This window comes from Lissotriton helveticus, chromosome 1_1 (assembly GCF_964261635.1).
Source record: "Lissotriton helveticus chromosome 1_1, aLisHel1.1, whole genome shotgun sequence".
Taxonomy (NCBI): Eukaryota; Metazoa; Chordata; class Amphibia; order Caudata; family Salamandridae; genus Lissotriton; species Lissotriton helveticus.
The window spans coordinates 767,053,782-767,071,730 of record NC_136057.1 but is presented as its reverse complement, the minus strand read 5'-3'; the positions used below and the strand labels follow the sequence as shown (position 1 = coordinate 767,071,730).

At 46.4% G+C, this 17,949-nt stretch overlaps 1 protein-coding gene across 10 annotated transcripts in view; it reads right to left on the bottom strand.

Moving 5' to 3' along the window:
- The window catches only part of ANKRD26 (ankyrin repeat domain 26), a 1,096,841-nt gene that overhangs the window by 186,315 nt on the left and 892,577 nt on the right, over nt 1-17,949 (bottom strand). For all 10 annotated transcript variants that reach the window (XM_078674324.1, XM_078674330.1, XM_078674326.1 and 7 more), the window contains 2 exons: nt 16,658-16,948; nt 4,136-4,371 (listed from right to left, as the gene is read on the bottom strand). In XM_078674324.1, the coding sequence (XP_078530450.1) occupies nt 4,136-4,371; nt 16,658-16,948 (527 nt within the window). The remainder of the gene's footprint in view (nt 1-4,135; nt 4,372-16,657; nt 16,949-17,949) is intronic.

The following is a 17,949-nucleotide window of genomic DNA, read 5'->3' as shown; positions in this document are numbered from 1 at the left end:
GCCACGAAAGTGGCTAAAGGCAGACTGCATGGGGCGTGAGGTTGCCGATGGGTCCAAGGATCTGGCCGTAGCTCTAGAGTCCTTGAAGCGCTCGAACGCTGAGTCTACCTTGTCACCAAACAGGTGATGGCCATCTAAGGGCATGTCCAAAAGGGTGGATTAGACATCCCTAGAAAAGCCAGACGTCCTCAAACAAGCATAGCATCTCAGGTCTATGGACGCGGTAACCGTTCTACCCAGTGTTTCGGCGGTATTCAGCCCACACCGGCTGGTGAACTTAGCTGCGTCTCGACCCTCAACAGTCAGTCAGGCTGCCCAAAGATGCTGTGTTGCGCTTCGTAAAATGCACAAAGCTGGCATGGGGATACTTCGGCTCCGAGAAAGGGAGGGAAGCATGGAGCCATCCAAGAGGGCTTTAAAGACAGAGCCGGAGAGTAACGACGCTCCGGGTTACGCGTCAGCCGAAGGACGAGGAGAAGGCGAAGAGCAACGATAATTCTTCGCTTTCTTCTTGTGCTTTGACTTACCCAAGGAGTGCGAAGACTTCGAGTGGTGGTGACTCCGCGACTGGTCTGCTGCCTTCCTCCCAACCGATATTTGAACAATGCGGAGTGAACTGCCGGGCCTCCAAAAGCTTTCGGGACCACTCCAGCAGAGACTTCGGGTTCATGACCTGGCAGTTGGAGCACGACTTCAAGTTGTGGTCGCGATCTAGACACCAGCGGCACACGAGGTGAGGATCGGTGACCGACATCAGCCTGCGGCAGGAGTCACAAGGCTTGAAGCCGTTCCGACGAGGTGATATCCCTCGTGCACCAGGAGTCGAAGACTCAAAAAAAAATTCAACAAAAACTAGAAAAGGTTTAGTCAAAAAAAGACTAAGGGGCACACTCTCTCTGGATCTGTGCTGGCTGACGTGGAAATAAAAAGAACTGACATCAGTGTGCATCGTCTAAGTAGACACCGCAACGTCATCCCGGCGACCACAATGCCGACGAGGGACGCGGAGTCCACCGGCGCCACCCACTAACGCGCAGGGATACTGCCCCGAAAACAATTCTCTGGATCCAGACTGACACCTGGGGGTAATTTCTAAGGTAAGCAATCTATAACTACAGTCTCTTTCAGATTATGTAGGTAGAGAATTCCACCTCTTGGCTGCCAGGTACCTAAAAGAGATACCTCCAAAACGTTTCCTGTTGAATATAGGAATGCAGACCAGTCCGGTTTCAGCTGATCTCGGACTGCGCGTGGGGTGGTAGAGTTATATCATGGGGAGGAGAGCTTTCGGGCCATTGCTCTGCAGTATTCTGTGGACAACGCACAGCGTTTTGAAGGATATCCTCGCCTCAACAGGGAGCCAGTGGAGCTTCTCCAAAGCACTACCCATTGGGGAAAACCTAGGGATGTTTAGAAGCATTCGAGCTGCAGCTTTTTGCACCCGTTGGAGCATATGTATGCTCCTTTTTGGTTCCTTCAGATAGAGGAAATTACAATAGTCCAGTCTAGATGTCAGGTGCCCTGTACAACTGCCATTCTAGCATTGTACGGGATAAGTCCCAGGATTTTTTTCAGCATTTTTAAGATCCCCAATCAAGTACCTGTAAGAGCCAAAATCTGATCAGCGAAGGATTAGGTGGAGTCAAACCAGACGCCAAGATTTTTTATTTTCTGGCTCAGAGAAGGTGGAGATCCTAACAACATAGGCACCACCTCGAGGACCAGATGGAGGGTTGTTTACTACCCCTAGGATGTCTGTTTGGCTGGCATTTAGCCTGAGGCAGCTGTGTTTGATCCAATTTGCCATGTCCTCCAGGCAGAGTTTAAAATCCTCTGCTGCTTTGCCGTTGTCCTGGGCCAAAGTGAGGATCAGCAGGTCTGCCAATGGCCGCATATACAGATTAAAGAGGGTTAGATTCACGGCAGAGCTCTGATGCACCCCCTGTTTCAGTTGTTGAGAAAACAAAACATATGGTTGCAGAGTATTTTGAACGGTGCAACCCTCTGAAAAACTTGCCAGCCAGCCCAGACGTGCTGTACCTGCATTGGGTAGTCTGTCAAGTAGCAGACCATGAGAAAACGTTTTGAAAGCAGCTCAGATCAAGCATGACTAGAGCCGTCGTTTGACCATCATCAGCAATTTTGCGTATTGAGTCAGTAGCTAGAAGTAGTGCCGATTCCGTGCTAAAGAAGGGTCTGAATCCAGACTGTCTCATAAAGGAGATCGTGTTCCTCTAAAAACTGCATTAGTTTTGGTTGACAAACTTCTCTGTCACTTTTGCAAAGTAGGGGAGAAATGAGATAGTTCTTAAGGTCTCAGGCTGTAATGGGTGTAGGGTACGCTTTCTGAGCAGAGGGGTGACCATGGCGTGCTTCCACTCTTTAGGGACTAAGCCAGTGCAGAGACAATTTGAGTAGTTCCGTTAGTACCGGAGCAATAGTAGCACTGCCCTTTTCCAGGATAGCTGGGGATGCAGGGTCTAGGGAGGGATCTAGAATTAGTTCTAAGCATTAGCCACAAAGTATCAATCTCTGAAATAAGTTGTAATTTGAAGAGTTTTCCCGGAGTGTCTAGCAGAGTACTGGAGAGCAGAGGCTTCTTAAAAGTCCTAGCACTCTCCGGGAAAGAAGCGTAGATGTTGTTCACAAAGTAGACTGCAATTTGATCACAACTCTCAGTAGCTGGAGGGACTAGCACTGTGGTACTTTCTAGGGAGGTGAGGGACTTAATTACCTGAAAGAGCTCCCTGGTGGAGTTTTTGGAGTGTTTAATTTGTAGGACATAATAGTTCGCACTGGCCTGCTTAAGGTCCTTGTGGAACTTCTTTAAGGCTGCAAGGTATGTAGATTCAAGGTTTTCATTATATTCTTTGCGCCATACAAGGTCTAGCTTTTTGCAAGACCTCTTAGTTTCTTGGAGTGCCTCTGAGAACCAGGGTGCGGAGGGTTTAGCAGGCCTGCTAGTAATTGGCTTAAGTGGTGCTAGAGAGTCTAATGCTAGATTAATCCACCCCTTAATCTGTATATGAGATAATGATGGACATTCTACAAGAGTTGGTCTATGGGAGTTTAGGGCCCTCATAAATGCGGTAAGGGTAATCCAGACCCATTGACGCGAGGTGGGGTTTTGGGGCTGCACCCCTGCCTGTAAGGGTTCCGTATCTCCAAAAGGAATCAGGTGGTGGTCTGACCACGCCACCAGGATGGGTTCAGCTACTTTTAAGGAGTGAGAGTTGGTAAAGATGGGGTACAAAATATGGCCCAGATACTGTGTGGGGTCATTAACTAATTGAGTAAGTTGGAACATAATCAAATCTTCCATTAATTTTTTCGTGATCAGGCAGTCCTTATTATCCTTATTGAGGTCCCCTAAAACTGTGAAATTAGCATATCTGACTGCGTAGTTCAAAATCATGTCAACTAAGCTTTTAACAGAAGGGATCGCTGATCCCGGTGGTCGATAGATTAGAAACCCAGTCAGTGTAACCTTACTGTTAAGAGTAAGGCTAAAGAAAGCTAACTCAGAATTCTCAATATTGATCGGTTGCAGCCGGCAGCGCAGAGTACTTTTAAAAATTATCGCCAGCCCTCCTCCTCTTAGTGTGGGACGGTCAAGATGAAGTATAGCATAGTTTTGGGACATTGCATCTAGTATTTCAGGAGCCGAGGTTTCTGTTAGCCAAGGCTCAGTTAAGGAGAGGGCATCAGACCAAAGTTCTGAGATAAGGTCTGCTATTTGCAATTTATGTTTGGGGAGCGAACAGCAATCGAGTACTAAGCATTGCATCCTCCCATTGTTGGATAGGTTGGTCCTACCAGTAGAGGCCACAGTGTGGGGTTCACCTAGACGGAAATCACAACTACTGCAGCAGTTTGGTTTTGGTGATAAGTTTAAAATGTGGGAACAAAGGTATCTCACAGGACAGATAAACTTTAACAAATAGTTTCGGGAATTATTTATAATGGCCATGTCTACCTACCTCAACCCTTTTGGCGGGGTGACTGGATGTTGTGCAGAGCACCAGAACAGGTTTCAGAGATCCTTACTGAGGTACCGTTAAGCTACAATCAAGCTCACCAATGCTGAATGTAAAAATGAGATACAGTTAGGGGGAAAAAAAAAGTATTGACTTACCTATCTAACTTTGCTGCTAAAGATTTTCTAACTTTAATTTCTTCTGAGTAAAGGTCCTTATATCTATCCAGCTCACTTTGGGTTGATTCTTTCTGACACATGCTGTCATGCTGTGTGCTTTTTATTCTGCTCAACTCCGATTCTAGGTCTCTAATCCTGTGCTCCATTTGGTTTCTAAGTGAAGCATCGTTAGTTGCTCTTATTTGTTCTAAGGTCTCCTGTGAGGCTGCCTGGGTCTAAAAGAAAAAGAAAAGAACAGAAGCTTTCATAAACAATCAATTAGGTCTACACTTCATTTTTAAGTTTGATTTTCAATATAATTGAGCTAGTGATACATTTTTTTTAGAGGAATACAATAAGGTACATAAAAGAAAGCAAGCAAGCACAGGTCCATTCATCAGATGTAAGAGCTTGTAAAAAAGGATGAAAGCTTCAGTAATGTCTTGCTAGCCCATACTGTGAAATGGGCTTTATAGTCTTAAGCCTCTGAGGTCAATATATTTCAGGACCGAAGGTGAGGATTATGCACTTATTTTTCCATTTATTATAGGTCAGTAGCCTCATAAGGGCTCAAAACAAACCAACTACATTTTCCAGAACACTGGAGGCAGAATACCAAATCAGTCACTAAGAGTCCATAACACAACATACAATGCATGAAGAGGCTCCCCACTTTCCTCTTTAATTGCTGCTCAGCAGCCAGTTAAGCCTCTCACCTTTCTCTCTTTAATCAGCTGCGTATTTAGAACTGCAAAGTTTGTTGTTACATTATGGGATAGTGGTTAACATTATTACTGCTTTAAAAAGGGCTACCTCTCTCAAGCTTTTTGGGGGCATTTTGAAAACTTTCAGGTTCTGTTACTGTCCTTCAGGTGGCACAGAGCTGTTTGAGGGGGAGATTTTGGCTATTTTGTTTCAGGAATATGCAGGATGCAGCAAGATCTACACCAAGGGCATACCAAGTAGCAGGGTCAGTCCTTCGCAACATACTTGGGGTGGTGGGGATTCATAGAGGAGCTGAGACACACACTGCGATGAACAGGAAGTGCTGCCTGCAGTGCCAACTGACACTTCGCATATGTCAGACCAGTAGTGCATGGCGGCTCAGCTCTGTCAGACATGTGCAACACTTAGGACTGCATTAATCCCACAGTCACACACAGTGAGATACCCTGGGTTGTATTAGTCAGACAGTCATACTGAAGTGATGAGGGCAAAGCGTGAGCACAACCCCACGTGAGTGCAGAGGGGCGAGTGTGACCTAGGGGATAAATTATACATGTGTGTATTCTGGTTGCTCAGTCATGTAGAATTCCATACACCTTCCCTCTCCATGGCTCGAAACTATGAGTAAGAGGGTTACGTGGAGAAGGAACAGAGTTTTGTCCCATTTGGGACGATTTCACAATGGTGGTGGATGCCTCGGTAAAAAAGGAGGTAAATGAAGCTCTCAGGCACCTCGTGAAGCAAGTGCTTCTACCAACAGCTCGCCAGCCTAAATCTTTCAGTTTAAGGGAAAAGTTATTATGGGTTCCTGAACTGTTAAATCTCCTGGGGCAAAATAGACTTTCTTTCCTGCCAAGGCCAAACAAAAGATAGGCAACATCCCCCCCCAGAAAACTGGATGTGTTTCAAAAATTAAAACAGGCCTTAATGTCCAGGATGCATGTTTACATGAACCGTGGGTGCCAATAATGAGGTTAGCCCTGGTGACTCTGGCAGCCATGATTTCCCATTTTTAACCTTTCCCTCTAGGGAGGATTGTTTTGACTTGATGAAAGACCTTGAGCTGCCTGGCAAATGTCCAGGACAGGAATTTCCCAAGCTTAGGCAGTAGTTGCAGCTTACACTACTGGCAATGTAGGTTCGTTTTTTGGCCAAGCCAAAGCACAGTTTGGTGCAAAGCACAATCCAACAGGATAAGGTCTGTTTCTGGACCATCTTACCTTTCTTCTCACCAGTGATAGCTGATTATTAACATGGTACTCCTTAGTCCTGTTGATTTAAACGCTAACGGAACGCTGTGGCCCAACTAGAGTAGTCTCTTTTCCTTTTTAGATGGGTGAGGTGGGGAAAAGAACGTTGGGACCATTGCCCGACACAGAAAACTGATTACACTTTCTGGTGAAAGGATGCATAAATCCAAAGCACCAACTAGTAGTATGTAGAGCCTGAACTGATAACGCCTGAGGCCCGAGTCCCACTGCAGATATAATAAAGGAGGCAGGAGGAAACATAAGAAAAAGCCCTTTTAAGTAACACTTCACAACATGTGATTTGAATAATGAGGGCTGATCAAGGAAACAAAAGCTGGTAGGGCTGATAAGCAATCATTAGTGTGCCCACCACAAACCATGCCAAACTAAAGACAATTTTGTTTGTAGGAGGACAACCTGCGCTTCCTCACACCAGGCAACAAATCTAAATAAACAGCCTAAAAATATAGATTTGGTTAATTAGGAGGCAGGATGGTGGGCTGCTAAAAAGACATTGTGACAGTAGGTCAAAAATTCTCTGCTGCATCGGCTCAAACTCCATGCATAAAAGTGTAGAGCATGAGAGTTCGAGAGTAGTACTCTGTCCTGCTGCTAGGACAGATGATCCTCAAGTCAAAATGGAGGGCACACACTCAGGATTTGTGAGTAGCAGACCTCCTGCGCCCAATCCGTGAGTACCACAATCACCTGTGCTCAGCCCAGCCCAGCCCAGTCTGATTTTCTTCAGGAGTCATGTGATAAGCAGCAGGCATGAAAACACGTACAGAAGGCCGAAGTTTCACTGATGGTAGAATATGTCTCCTAGAGGCACTTAGGGGAAGACTACAGCCACAACACAACAAACACTAGGAATTTTAAGAAGTAGAAAAGTCTACTATGGGTAAAACCAACTGAGCATAGATGTCCTTTGCCACCTCCAGATATAGACGTCGCTTGTTGCCAGCAAGAGGATGCCTGCTGTGTGTCTGTTCAATGCTAAGGGATACCGCTAGATGACTGACCATCTGTGAGATACCATGAAGTGACACGTGGCACCAAAAGAACAAGTTACTTACCTTCGGTAACGCTTTTTCTGGTAGATACAGTATCTGCCTGTGGATTCCTCACCTTGTGAATATCCCCCTTGCGTCAGCAACATCCGGAAATTCTGTTGTAGCCTCACGCCGACATGGATGTGGTCGACGTCATAGAGACACGGCATCGCACGTGACTCCGCTGACGTCACCAACACTACAATAGGCCCACGCCGGCGTGATGACATCAGTTCCGCCCTTTTTTCCGTGCCTTCGAGGCACACGGACGGACCAATGACAGTAGACATATACACAGTATACTCAGTACAAGTATCAAGGTAACACACACAGTGTGAAGCAAATGCAATAAAACATTTGAACAAAACAACACCTTGGCAATAAAATAAATACGTTATAGCAACTCTGGTATAGAAGAGAGGACAACGGGGAGGTGGGTGGGTCAGTGAGGAATCCACAGGCAGATACTGTATCTACCAGAAAAAACGTTACCGAAGGGAAGTAACTTGTTCTTCTGATAGATACATCTGCCAGTGGATTCCTCCCCTTGTGAATAGAGTCCCACAGCAGTCCCCACTCCCGGAGGAGGGTGTCCACTCTCCTAAACCAGAAAATCCTGGAGGACAGAGCGCGCAAAGTGGCCATCCCTCCTCACCTCAGTGTCCAAGCAATAATGTTTTGCGAAAGTGTGGAGGGAGGCCCAAGTAGCCGCTCTACAAATGTCCTCAACAGGCACACCTCTAGAAAGAGCAGATGTTGTAGACTTAGCTCTAGTAGAGTGGGCTCTAATACCCTCTGGAGGATCCTTACCAGCCAAAGAGTAGCAGATCTTTATACAGAGGATGATCCATCTTGAAAGAGTTCTTTTATGTACCGCTCTTCCTTTCTTGCAGCCAGCAAACCCAACAAAGAGCTGGTCATCCATCCAATAGTCTTTAGATCTATCAATATAAAAACTCACCGCCCTCTTGGGGTCCAGACGGTGAAGCCTCTCCTCCTCCTTGGAAGGGTGAGGGGGAGGATAAAAGGTAGGAAGGGTAATAGATTGTCCTAAGTGGAAAGGAGACACCACCTTAGGGAGAAAAGCAGCCCTGGTCCTAAGAACCATTCGATCAGCATGAATGGTCAAGAAAGGGGGCTTGGAACTAAGAGCTTGAAGCTCACCTACCCTCCTTGCCGAGGTGATCGCAACCAGGAAGACTGTCTTAAAAGACAAAAGCCTCATGGGACACTTGTGTAAGGGTTCGAAGGGAGAACCCATCAAGTAGGTTAATACAAGATTTAAATCCCACTGAGGAACAATAAAAGGAGTAGGAGGGAACTTATTTGTGAGTCCCTTCAGAAATCTCAAAACTACAGGAGATTTGAAAAGAGACGGCTGGTCCGGCAAACAGAGAAATGCCGACAATGCCGAAAGATAGCCCTTCACCATAGCAACAGCAAAACCTTGCTGCGCCAAAGAAAGAGCAAACTGTAGTATATCAGATAAATAGGCTTTCAAAGGGTCAACAGACTTCTCCTCACACCAAGAGACAAATTTAGCCCATCTGTAAGAATATATGGACTTAGTGGAATCACGCCTAGCTGATAATATGACATCCACCACATCGTGTGGGAGAGAAAAGGAATTCAGGTTGCCCCGTTCAATCTCCAGGCATGAAGGTGTAATGTCTGGAGGTGGGGGTGTAGAACCTGCCCCTCCATCTGAGAAAGGAGATCTGCCCTGAACGGGAGACGGAGCGGCGGGCGAGAGGTGCGGTGGAGAAGGTCTGTGTACCACACCCTTCTTGGCCAATCCGATGCGATCAAAATAACTTGGGCCCGGTCTTGGCGAATCTTCCTCAGAACCCGAGGAATCAAGGGTATGGGAGGAAACGCGTAAAGGAGTTGTGAGCCCCAACTCAACTGAAACGCGTCCCCCAAGGCTCCCTGCATCGCAAACTGGAGGCTGCAGAATGACGGGCAGTGAGCATTCTCACGAGTGGCGAACAGGTCCACCTGAGGAGTCCCCCACGTCCGAAAGACGTGACGAACCACCTCCGGGTGAAGCCTCCACTCGTGGTCGGCCGAGAACTGCCGACTGAGACTGTCTACTCGCACGTTTAGAACTCCGGCCAGATGACTTGCCCCCCACTCCTCCCTACTTGTTGATATACCACATCGCGGTGGTGTTGTCCGTCAGGACTTGCACCGACAGACCGCGAAGGGAAGGTTGGAAGGCCTTGAGTGCCAAACGAATCGCCCTCAATTCCAGAAGGTTGATGTGAAGCAACCGTTCCTCTGGAGACCAAAGACCCTTGATCTCCAGATCCCCCAGATGAGCACCCCACCCTAGAGTGGAGGCATCCGTGATCACTGTGGCAACCGATGGAGAAAGATGAAAAGGCTTTCCTTGTGACAGATTGCCTTCCACGCTCCACCAAGACAGATCCGCTGCAGTTTCTCTGGAGATCCTCACTGACTCCCTGAGATCTCCGTTGTGTTGATACCACTGCCTGCGGAGGCACCACTGGAGTGCCCTCATGTGCCAGCGTGCATGGTTGACCAACAGAATGCATGAAGCCATCAGACCGAGCAGGCGAAGGACCTTCAGGACTGGAACAACAGCTCCATTGTAGAATAAAGGAATCATTTCCCGTATGTCGCGAATCCTTTGAGGTGGAGGGAATGCGCGACATACAGTCGTGTCCAGTACAGCACCTATGAACAGGATGCGCTGGGAGGGCACCAGGTGAGACTTGGGTACATTTATCGAAAAACCCAACCGGTACAACAACTGAGTTGTCTCCTGCAGATGCTGAAGCACTTTCTCTGACGACTCTGCCTTGATCAACCAGTCATCCAAATAGGGGAATACAGGTACCCCCGACCTCCTGAGATGTGCTGCCACCACTGCCATCACCTTGGTGAAGCCTCGAGGCGCAGTAGTAATTCCAAAAGGAAGGACCGCAAACTGATAGTGTTGCGATCCCACCGTAAAACGGAGATACTTCCTGTGCGACTTCAGGATTGGGATGTGGAAGTACGCATCCTGCAAGTCGAGCGACACCATCCAGTCTTCTTCCAGCAGCGCTTGAAGAACCTGTGCAAGGGTGAGCATCTTGAATTTCTCTTGTTTCAGATACAGATTCAAGATCCTGAGATCCAGGATTGGACGAAGCCTGCCATTCTTTTTGGGTATCAGAAAATACCGGGAGTAGCATCCCTGACCCCTTTCCTGCTCTGGGACCACCTCTATCGCACCCTTTCTTAACAGTGTCAGTACCTCCTCCTGCAGGAGTAACAGATATTCCTCCGTGCAAAAACCTTGGCAAGGAGGGTAATTGGGAGGGAATTCCCGAAAGGGAAGGGCATACCCATTTTCTACGAGATTGAGAACCCAAAGATCGGATGTAACCGATTCCCAATCCCGTAGAAAGTAGGTAAGCCGACCCCCCACCGGACCCACATGATCCTGAATGGCGGATCTAGGGCTGCTTTTCTGAGGCTGGGGGGTTAGGGGAGGTAGAGGAGGAAGAAGCTTGACGACCTCGAGGCCTAGCTCTTTGCTTTCCCCTATAAGATCTGTACAAGGGGTTCTGCTGCGGCTGCTGCTGACCTTGCCGATAGTTGCGAAAGGAAGAGCGTCCAAAACCTCTGAACCTCTTGGCTGAAGAACCTCTGATTTGCAGCCCTAAAGATTTAGCAGTTGCTCTACTGTCTTTAAATCTCTCCAATGCCGTATCAGCCTTCTTGCCAAAGAGGCCAGATCCATCAAACGGCAGATCCAGCAAAGCCGCCTGAACATCTGCCGAAAAGTCTGAAGATTTCAGCCAAGCCGATCTCCTAGTGGCAACCGCAGTGCCCATGATACGTGCCACCGAGTCTGCAGTGTCCAGACCACTCTGTATCCCTTGGCGTGCAGCAGCCTGTGCATCTGGTAAAACCTCCTCAAAATCTCTCCTGCTGTCATCAGGAACCTTAGGAGCTAAAGTACGCATAGTGTCCATAAGGGCATGCACATACCTCCCCATAAGGCAAGTGACATTAGTCGACTTCAACGCCATACTTGCAGAGGAGAAGGTCTTTTTAGCCACCTGATCTTGTTTCTTTGCCTCTTTGTCACCGGGGAGCTGGGGAAAGGCACTCACATTCTTTTTGGAACAGGCTGCTTGTATGACCAGACTCTCAGGTGACGGATGAGACGTCAGAAAAGCAGGGTCTTCAGGAGCAACCCTGTACCTTCTCGCCAAACTCTTGGAAACTGCAGGAGCTGTCAGTGGTTTTTTCCACACCTCCATAATAGGTTCCGTTAAGGCTTCATTAAACGGAAGCAATGGTTCCACCACAGAGCTAGGTGAATGCAAAACTTCTGTAAGAAGATTAGACTTAAACTCCACTGTTGGTAAAGTCAATTGCAGAAGTTCTGCAGCCTTCCTCATCACTACATGATAAGGCTGGACGTCCTTTGAAGGCGCATCAGAGCCGGATGGTAAATCCCACTGTGGAGAAAAATCCAGACTACCAGCATCAGCCAGATCCTCAAAACAGTCGTCCTCCAGTTCACCTTCCTCCATATTAGGATGTGACTCCAAATATCTTTGCTCCTCCAAAAGGCGTTGTGCTTCCCTTCTGGACCTCTCCTTTACACCCTTCGCAGCCGGATCCACCAACGGCTCCGACGGAGCCGGGATCGATGTCGGTAACGAATCCGATGGCCCAGTGGGATGCTCTCGAGGACGATCTGGAGCGGGCGACACCGGAACCGGCGTCGACGACCTCGGCGGAGCCGGGTTTTGCCATGGCAGCGTCGGAGCTGGCATAAAAGGCATGAATGGAGCAGGAGGATAGGAGTGAGGGACTCCTAAATTGAAGGCCAGAGGACCCATGGGACCCAGAGGTGTGCCAGAGGGGTACCAAGCCCTTGAAAAGACGCCATACATAGCGTTTTAAAACGCAGATGGGTCCTGGCCTGGGGCTGGAAAGGGTGGCTGAAAACCCTCAGGCTGGTCTTGTGGAGGGTTCGGATTCGGCTCTTCGACAGGCGCAGAATCCACATCCACCTGAACCTCTTCCTCATCTCGGGCCGGGGACGGCGCCGGAGACTGAATCGAAGCCGCAGTCGGCGACTGTACCTGCGACTCCGAAGGCGAGGCCTCACCTTCATGATCCGAGACATCCAGCGTGACCACCTTGGAACGTACCTTCTTCGGAGATCTCGACCTCGAGCTCGACTCCTTACCGGAATGACGTCGGGACTCATGCCTCTTCTTCTTATGTCTCCTTCTCGACTTCGAAGCATGGTCTGAAGCGGACTTCAAAGACGACTCCTCTCGACATCTGGATCTTGACTTCGATCTCGACCTCGCCCGTCGAGAACGAGACCTCAAAGATTTTCCCTTACCAGCCTTCAGCTTCGCTACCAGGAGTTTGGTCTCCCTTTCTCTCAGGGCATTCGGGTTCATCTTCAGACAAGACGAACATCCATCCACATCATGGTCAGAGCTCAAACACCAAATGCAGTCCTCGTGCAGGTCAGTAATGGACCTCATTTTCACGCACTCCCTGCAGGGCTTGAAGCCGGTCTTCTTTGTCGACATCGTGAAGAAACAAGATACAAATAAGCAGAAAACGAATAATAAGGTAACAAAGTCACCAGTTGGCTACTGAGATTCCCAAAACCGTTAGCGTCGATGACGCGGAAAAAAGGGAACGGATGTCATCACGCGGCGTGGGCCTATTGTAGTGTCGGTGACATCAGCGGAGTCACGTGCGATGCCGTGTCTCTATGACGTCGACCACGTCCACGTCGGCGCGAGGCTACAAAAGAATTCCGGATGTTGCTGACGCAAGGGGTATATTCACAAGGTGAGGAATCCACTGGCAGATGTATCTATCAGAAACTCATCACTCCAAATCGAATCCAATACACCCAGATTGCTGCAGTACCACATGGCAGTGGTACTGCACCAGGATTGTCTAGGACTTGATATAAGGCAGAAAGACCTTGACAGCCAACAGGTTTGCATGCAGCTCCCGAAGATTCATGTGATGGTGCTGGCCCACCAGAGACCTCTGATCTCCATATTGTCAAGGTGACCTCCCAGAGAAGGAATATGAAGAACAGCCTGCCACAAGTCAGTCTGGCATCCCTTAGCCACCACTGAAAATTCTGTTCAGCCTCATCAAAAACACAGACTGAAAGGCAGTTGGGCCCACTGCAGACACCTGTTGCATTTAAAGACCAAGCAACAAGAAAAGAGAGAAGTCTGAACTGGTCAAGCCCACGGCTACCAGAAACGTGGAGCAAAAAGATAAGCGAAATATTATTGATCACAGTCACTCTAGTTGAGGTGGATCACAGTCACTCTATTTGAGTAGGAAAGCCCTCACACACCGACCTAGTCAGTGTCATGCTTCATCATCGGGCCCCACCGAAGAGACCGAGTGTCTCTTCGGTGTGCTGCGACGCCAGAAAGACTGCGGAGCTGGTTGTGTGGGGAGGGTGTGTTGTGAAGATTCTCAAATTAAAAAGTGACTAACAGGGTATCAAAAAAGTTTTAATAAGTGATCCCTAAGACACGTGTAAGTGGTATATGTGTCTGAATTTAATAGCCAAGGTTATTAGGATCTAGTTTAAATTCAGCTAAATACCACAAATTTATTAAAATCAGTCAACATGTTTCTGCCTTCAATGTGGTATGTATTCACCATGGCATTCTTCAGGACTATAACCCCGGCGGTATGGACACTCTAATAGTCCACCCTGACCTGGGGGCGTGAAAGTGAAAAGGAAAGGTGAAAAAAGTGCTTAAAATGGGAGAGCAATTTGCTCAATCCAAAAAACCCCAAAATTAGGGGTGTATCAGCACTTCAAAAATGGGCGCTACTGGCACCATGGGTCTCGGGAGGGGGGTTGGAGCGCGATTGGCACATCGCCCTCAGCGCTCACAGCCCGCTATTAAACTTGTTGCGACCCTCTAGACCGGACCCCGACGATTTAAAGACCCACATGTCGCAGCAAGCTTAAATATAGGATGAAGCTAGTAGACAAAGGAGTTTCAAAATAGTTAGAAACGTTGCCTGAAACATGGGGATCATTGCCTGAATGAGCCAGACTTGCTGTGGAGGAGGAAATATGCTCAAGGCCACTGTATCCAGAATGGTCTCAGAGAAGGTTGTAGATAGAATTTAGACTATCACAGAAAAACCAAGCGAGGACAACAACAAAATTTGTTGTGGTGACCTCACCTTCAACAGCAAGTCATCAAGTTACAGGGATAAATGTATCCCTGACCTATGAATATGGGCCACAACCATAACATGACGTTTTTGTAAAGACCTGAGGGGCTGTTGCAAGGCCAAAAGGTTAACTCAAAGTAGTCAGCTCCTACTATAAAGCATATGTATTTATTTGGGCCTGGTTGAGTGGCAGATGAACATAAGGTTACTGGATGATCCATGAGATACAAGGCCAGAACTTATTTGAGTATCAAAAATTGAATTTTTTCTTTCTGAGACATGAATTCGACAACCTGAGGTCCTGAATCTACCTCAGGCATTATTCCTTCTAGGAAACTACTAAGTACTGCGTGCAGCATACCATCCCCGGCTACACTTTGGGCACTACCTCAATTGCATTCTTGGTGAGCAACAAAGGGCCTCATTGGAGAGAATAGTACATATGTGTGAACCACAGATGTCCATGTGTAAACTAGGGGATGTTAGGAGGTGTCCAGAAATGGATGGGCATAGCCAACTTGAACAAATTATAGGACCCATACTGGTAGGCAACGTTTAATCTGTTGTAGGACTTATGTGAGTGTCAAAATGTTTCCAGATCCAGTCTGATTAGGAATCTGCGGTTAGATGTATCCATCAGAAGGTGCCTATTTTTAAACCTCATTGCCGGCTCCTGCAGTTCAGTGTCAATTAGTAGCTCTTTTGTCAGCCTCCTAGTATTTAACCAATTCCTTGAGTAAATTGTGGAATATTTGAGAGCCAGAAAAGTAAGACTGATTGTGTACCTGGACGCCATCCTACAGATGAACCATTGTCCTCAGCCCCTAGTATCCCACGTGAACGTTGTGGTGCATGTGCACCATAACTTCGGGTTTGTCGTCAACCGGGACAAGTCTGAGTTGAAAAGCCTTGAGACCATGACCTTCCTGGTGTTTGGTATTGACTCAGTTCAGCAATACTGCAGCTGCCACAAAAGTAAATAACTAATATTTGAAGGGAACTTAGGAAACACATATTGAGAGAGCAGATATTGCAGACACATCTTGGGCAGATCATGGGGCTACTATTGTCTTCCCTCCAGGTTATTTTTCCAGAATCCTTGCACTACAGAGCCGTTCAAAGACTCATGATCAATCATCTGATGTTGGATGGCTGAATCATATTGAGGTCTGGAACATTAGAGCTATCTTCTGGCTGACTACCGATCCTGTCATCAATTTGAATGCCAACCCACTGAGCTTGGCAGTCTGCAGCAGGGATTCATTGTTAAAGATTATATTGTTGCCAAGGCAAGTGCTATACATGGTATTTAACAGAATAATGTGTTGGAAATAAATGGAAACAATGGAAAATATTAACACACGCTAAAGGAAAATACCTACAAATGTACATTTGTGTTATAAAGTACCAGTATTCATCACACGGCTGATTAAAAAGACTGCATAGGGGTCAAGGTGATAAGTAAAGATGCATTATTTGTAATGTGTCTAATGTTGCAGATGAACAGGAAAGTAGGTGAAGGACAAGAGTCTGGAATGCATTATTTTGCATAGATGGAAGGAGAAAGTAAGAGAGAAAAAAACTATATAACTGAGAAAGTACAAAAGGAAGTAGAATTCCGGTTTAAAGTTTACACTGAGCGTTTAAAATGATGAGGACCTATGCAACTGCTCATATTGCTCCATGTAACCACTAAAAGGATATGATCTTTTCACATAAATGGCATTTTCAGATGTTTAGGAGGAAGGGACTGGTGTTAGGGAAAGCTCTTGCTCTTGCTCTTCTGGTTCCTATTACCATCCAGAAGGAAAAGATTTGGCTCTTCAGAAAGATTAAAACCTCATTTTGGAACAATGAGGTAGCCAATGCATTTGAGACAAGATCTTGCAACTGGTACCAGAGTAAAAATACCTTTGTTTACTAATAGAAACCAGCTTCTGTCTCTGCAGGACCAAATGAAATATTGGCCAGCGGCACATAGCAACTATTGGGAATATTTAACTTAATAGAGTGTATGGCAGACCTTATAGACACTATCCTGCACACCCTCTCAATAAGTGCCAGGAAGCACGGTTGGTCTTGACCAGTGCTGCAAAAATAATTGGAAAATGGGATCCTATTTGGTTGACACACATGAGGAATAGTCCTGTAGAAAAAGACAGCCTGGCTTTGGCTTTGTGTTATCTGTAGAAAGGTGGACCGAGTCAAAAGTGAACTGCAACTTAGTTGTCAAAGCAAAGCTGTTAAAATCTAGTAGAAGCAGGCAAACTCACCTGTAAAAACATATTTACTTCCTCAAGCTTCTGTCGAATCTCCTGTCTAGCACGTTCTTCAATTTCTCTTTTGTATTGTCCCATCTGGTTGTGATCAGTCATGTTTGTCTCAACGTGACGCTTTAGGTTCGCAACCTCTTCCTCCAACTGCCTTTTGCTCTTTTCTAGTCGGTCATGATTCTTGTGCAGAAATTTAACTGATGACAACTGTTCTCTTAGGTCTCGGTTCATGGATTCTAACTGAATGCACTTCGCTGATTCCATTTCTAAATTCTGGGAAAGGTCATCGATCTAGGTTACAAAAAAATATGTTAAAGATATATATTATATTAGAGGTAAAAGCAATATTTTCTTACAGTGTTTCCCAAAGTACATGTGAATACCTACAGTTTATGCTTATTATTCAGAGTTACAATCCTACTGTTGGGTAGATTATCACCCTTTAAAATGGTTCACCTAAAAATGGTCACATGCAATAGACACACATCTCTTATCACTGTTGCAATGTAATGAAAAGCCATTGCTCCTATTCGGTGCCTTCAATCCAAAAGCACAGAATGAAGGAGAGGGAGAGCAGTGTTGCAATTTGTGCAGAATCTATCTAAAACACCACCACTTGCAGGCCATATCACCAATATACTTTGACCAGAGTCTCACAAATAGATCAGGAGCACAAATAAGGACAACAGAAACACAGATGAACAAAGTTCAAACTCAATACATCCACTGCAAACGAGGTGAAATACAGAGCTGTAGCTGCGACAACACTACAAAACTGGAAGCCCATGGGGTCTTTCAGGATACTTTGGAACATCTTTGAATGGTTAGAAGTTACGATGCAGCTTCACATCCAGCAAGGATAAGCACTGTGTCAACCATACAAGGAGGAAGTTCTCGATTATCAAGCAAAGTGGTATTTTACAGAAAGGATATAAGCGAGTGACATTAAAAACATAAAAATGCTTTAAATGTATCAGTAGATGAAAAAAAGTTTCAAGACCCTGTTCTTCAATTAACTGCCACCATTGTGCAGAGATATCAGCAAGACCCTGAAATGGACACTAAAGAAATTTGTTTTAAAGAGCTAAATGTGCTGTAGTATCAGTCACACTCTAGGTTTTCAAACTAGCAAAAGGAATGGGACACAATCCATAATAAACATATATCCACAAATATGCTCAAATCTTAGTTGTCTTGCATCTTTAAGCCCTGTGCTCTCTTATAGGTACATTACTTTGCAGTTAAAAGGCAGAAGACAAGTTTGGCAGAGCCACCATGCTAAATCCCACAGT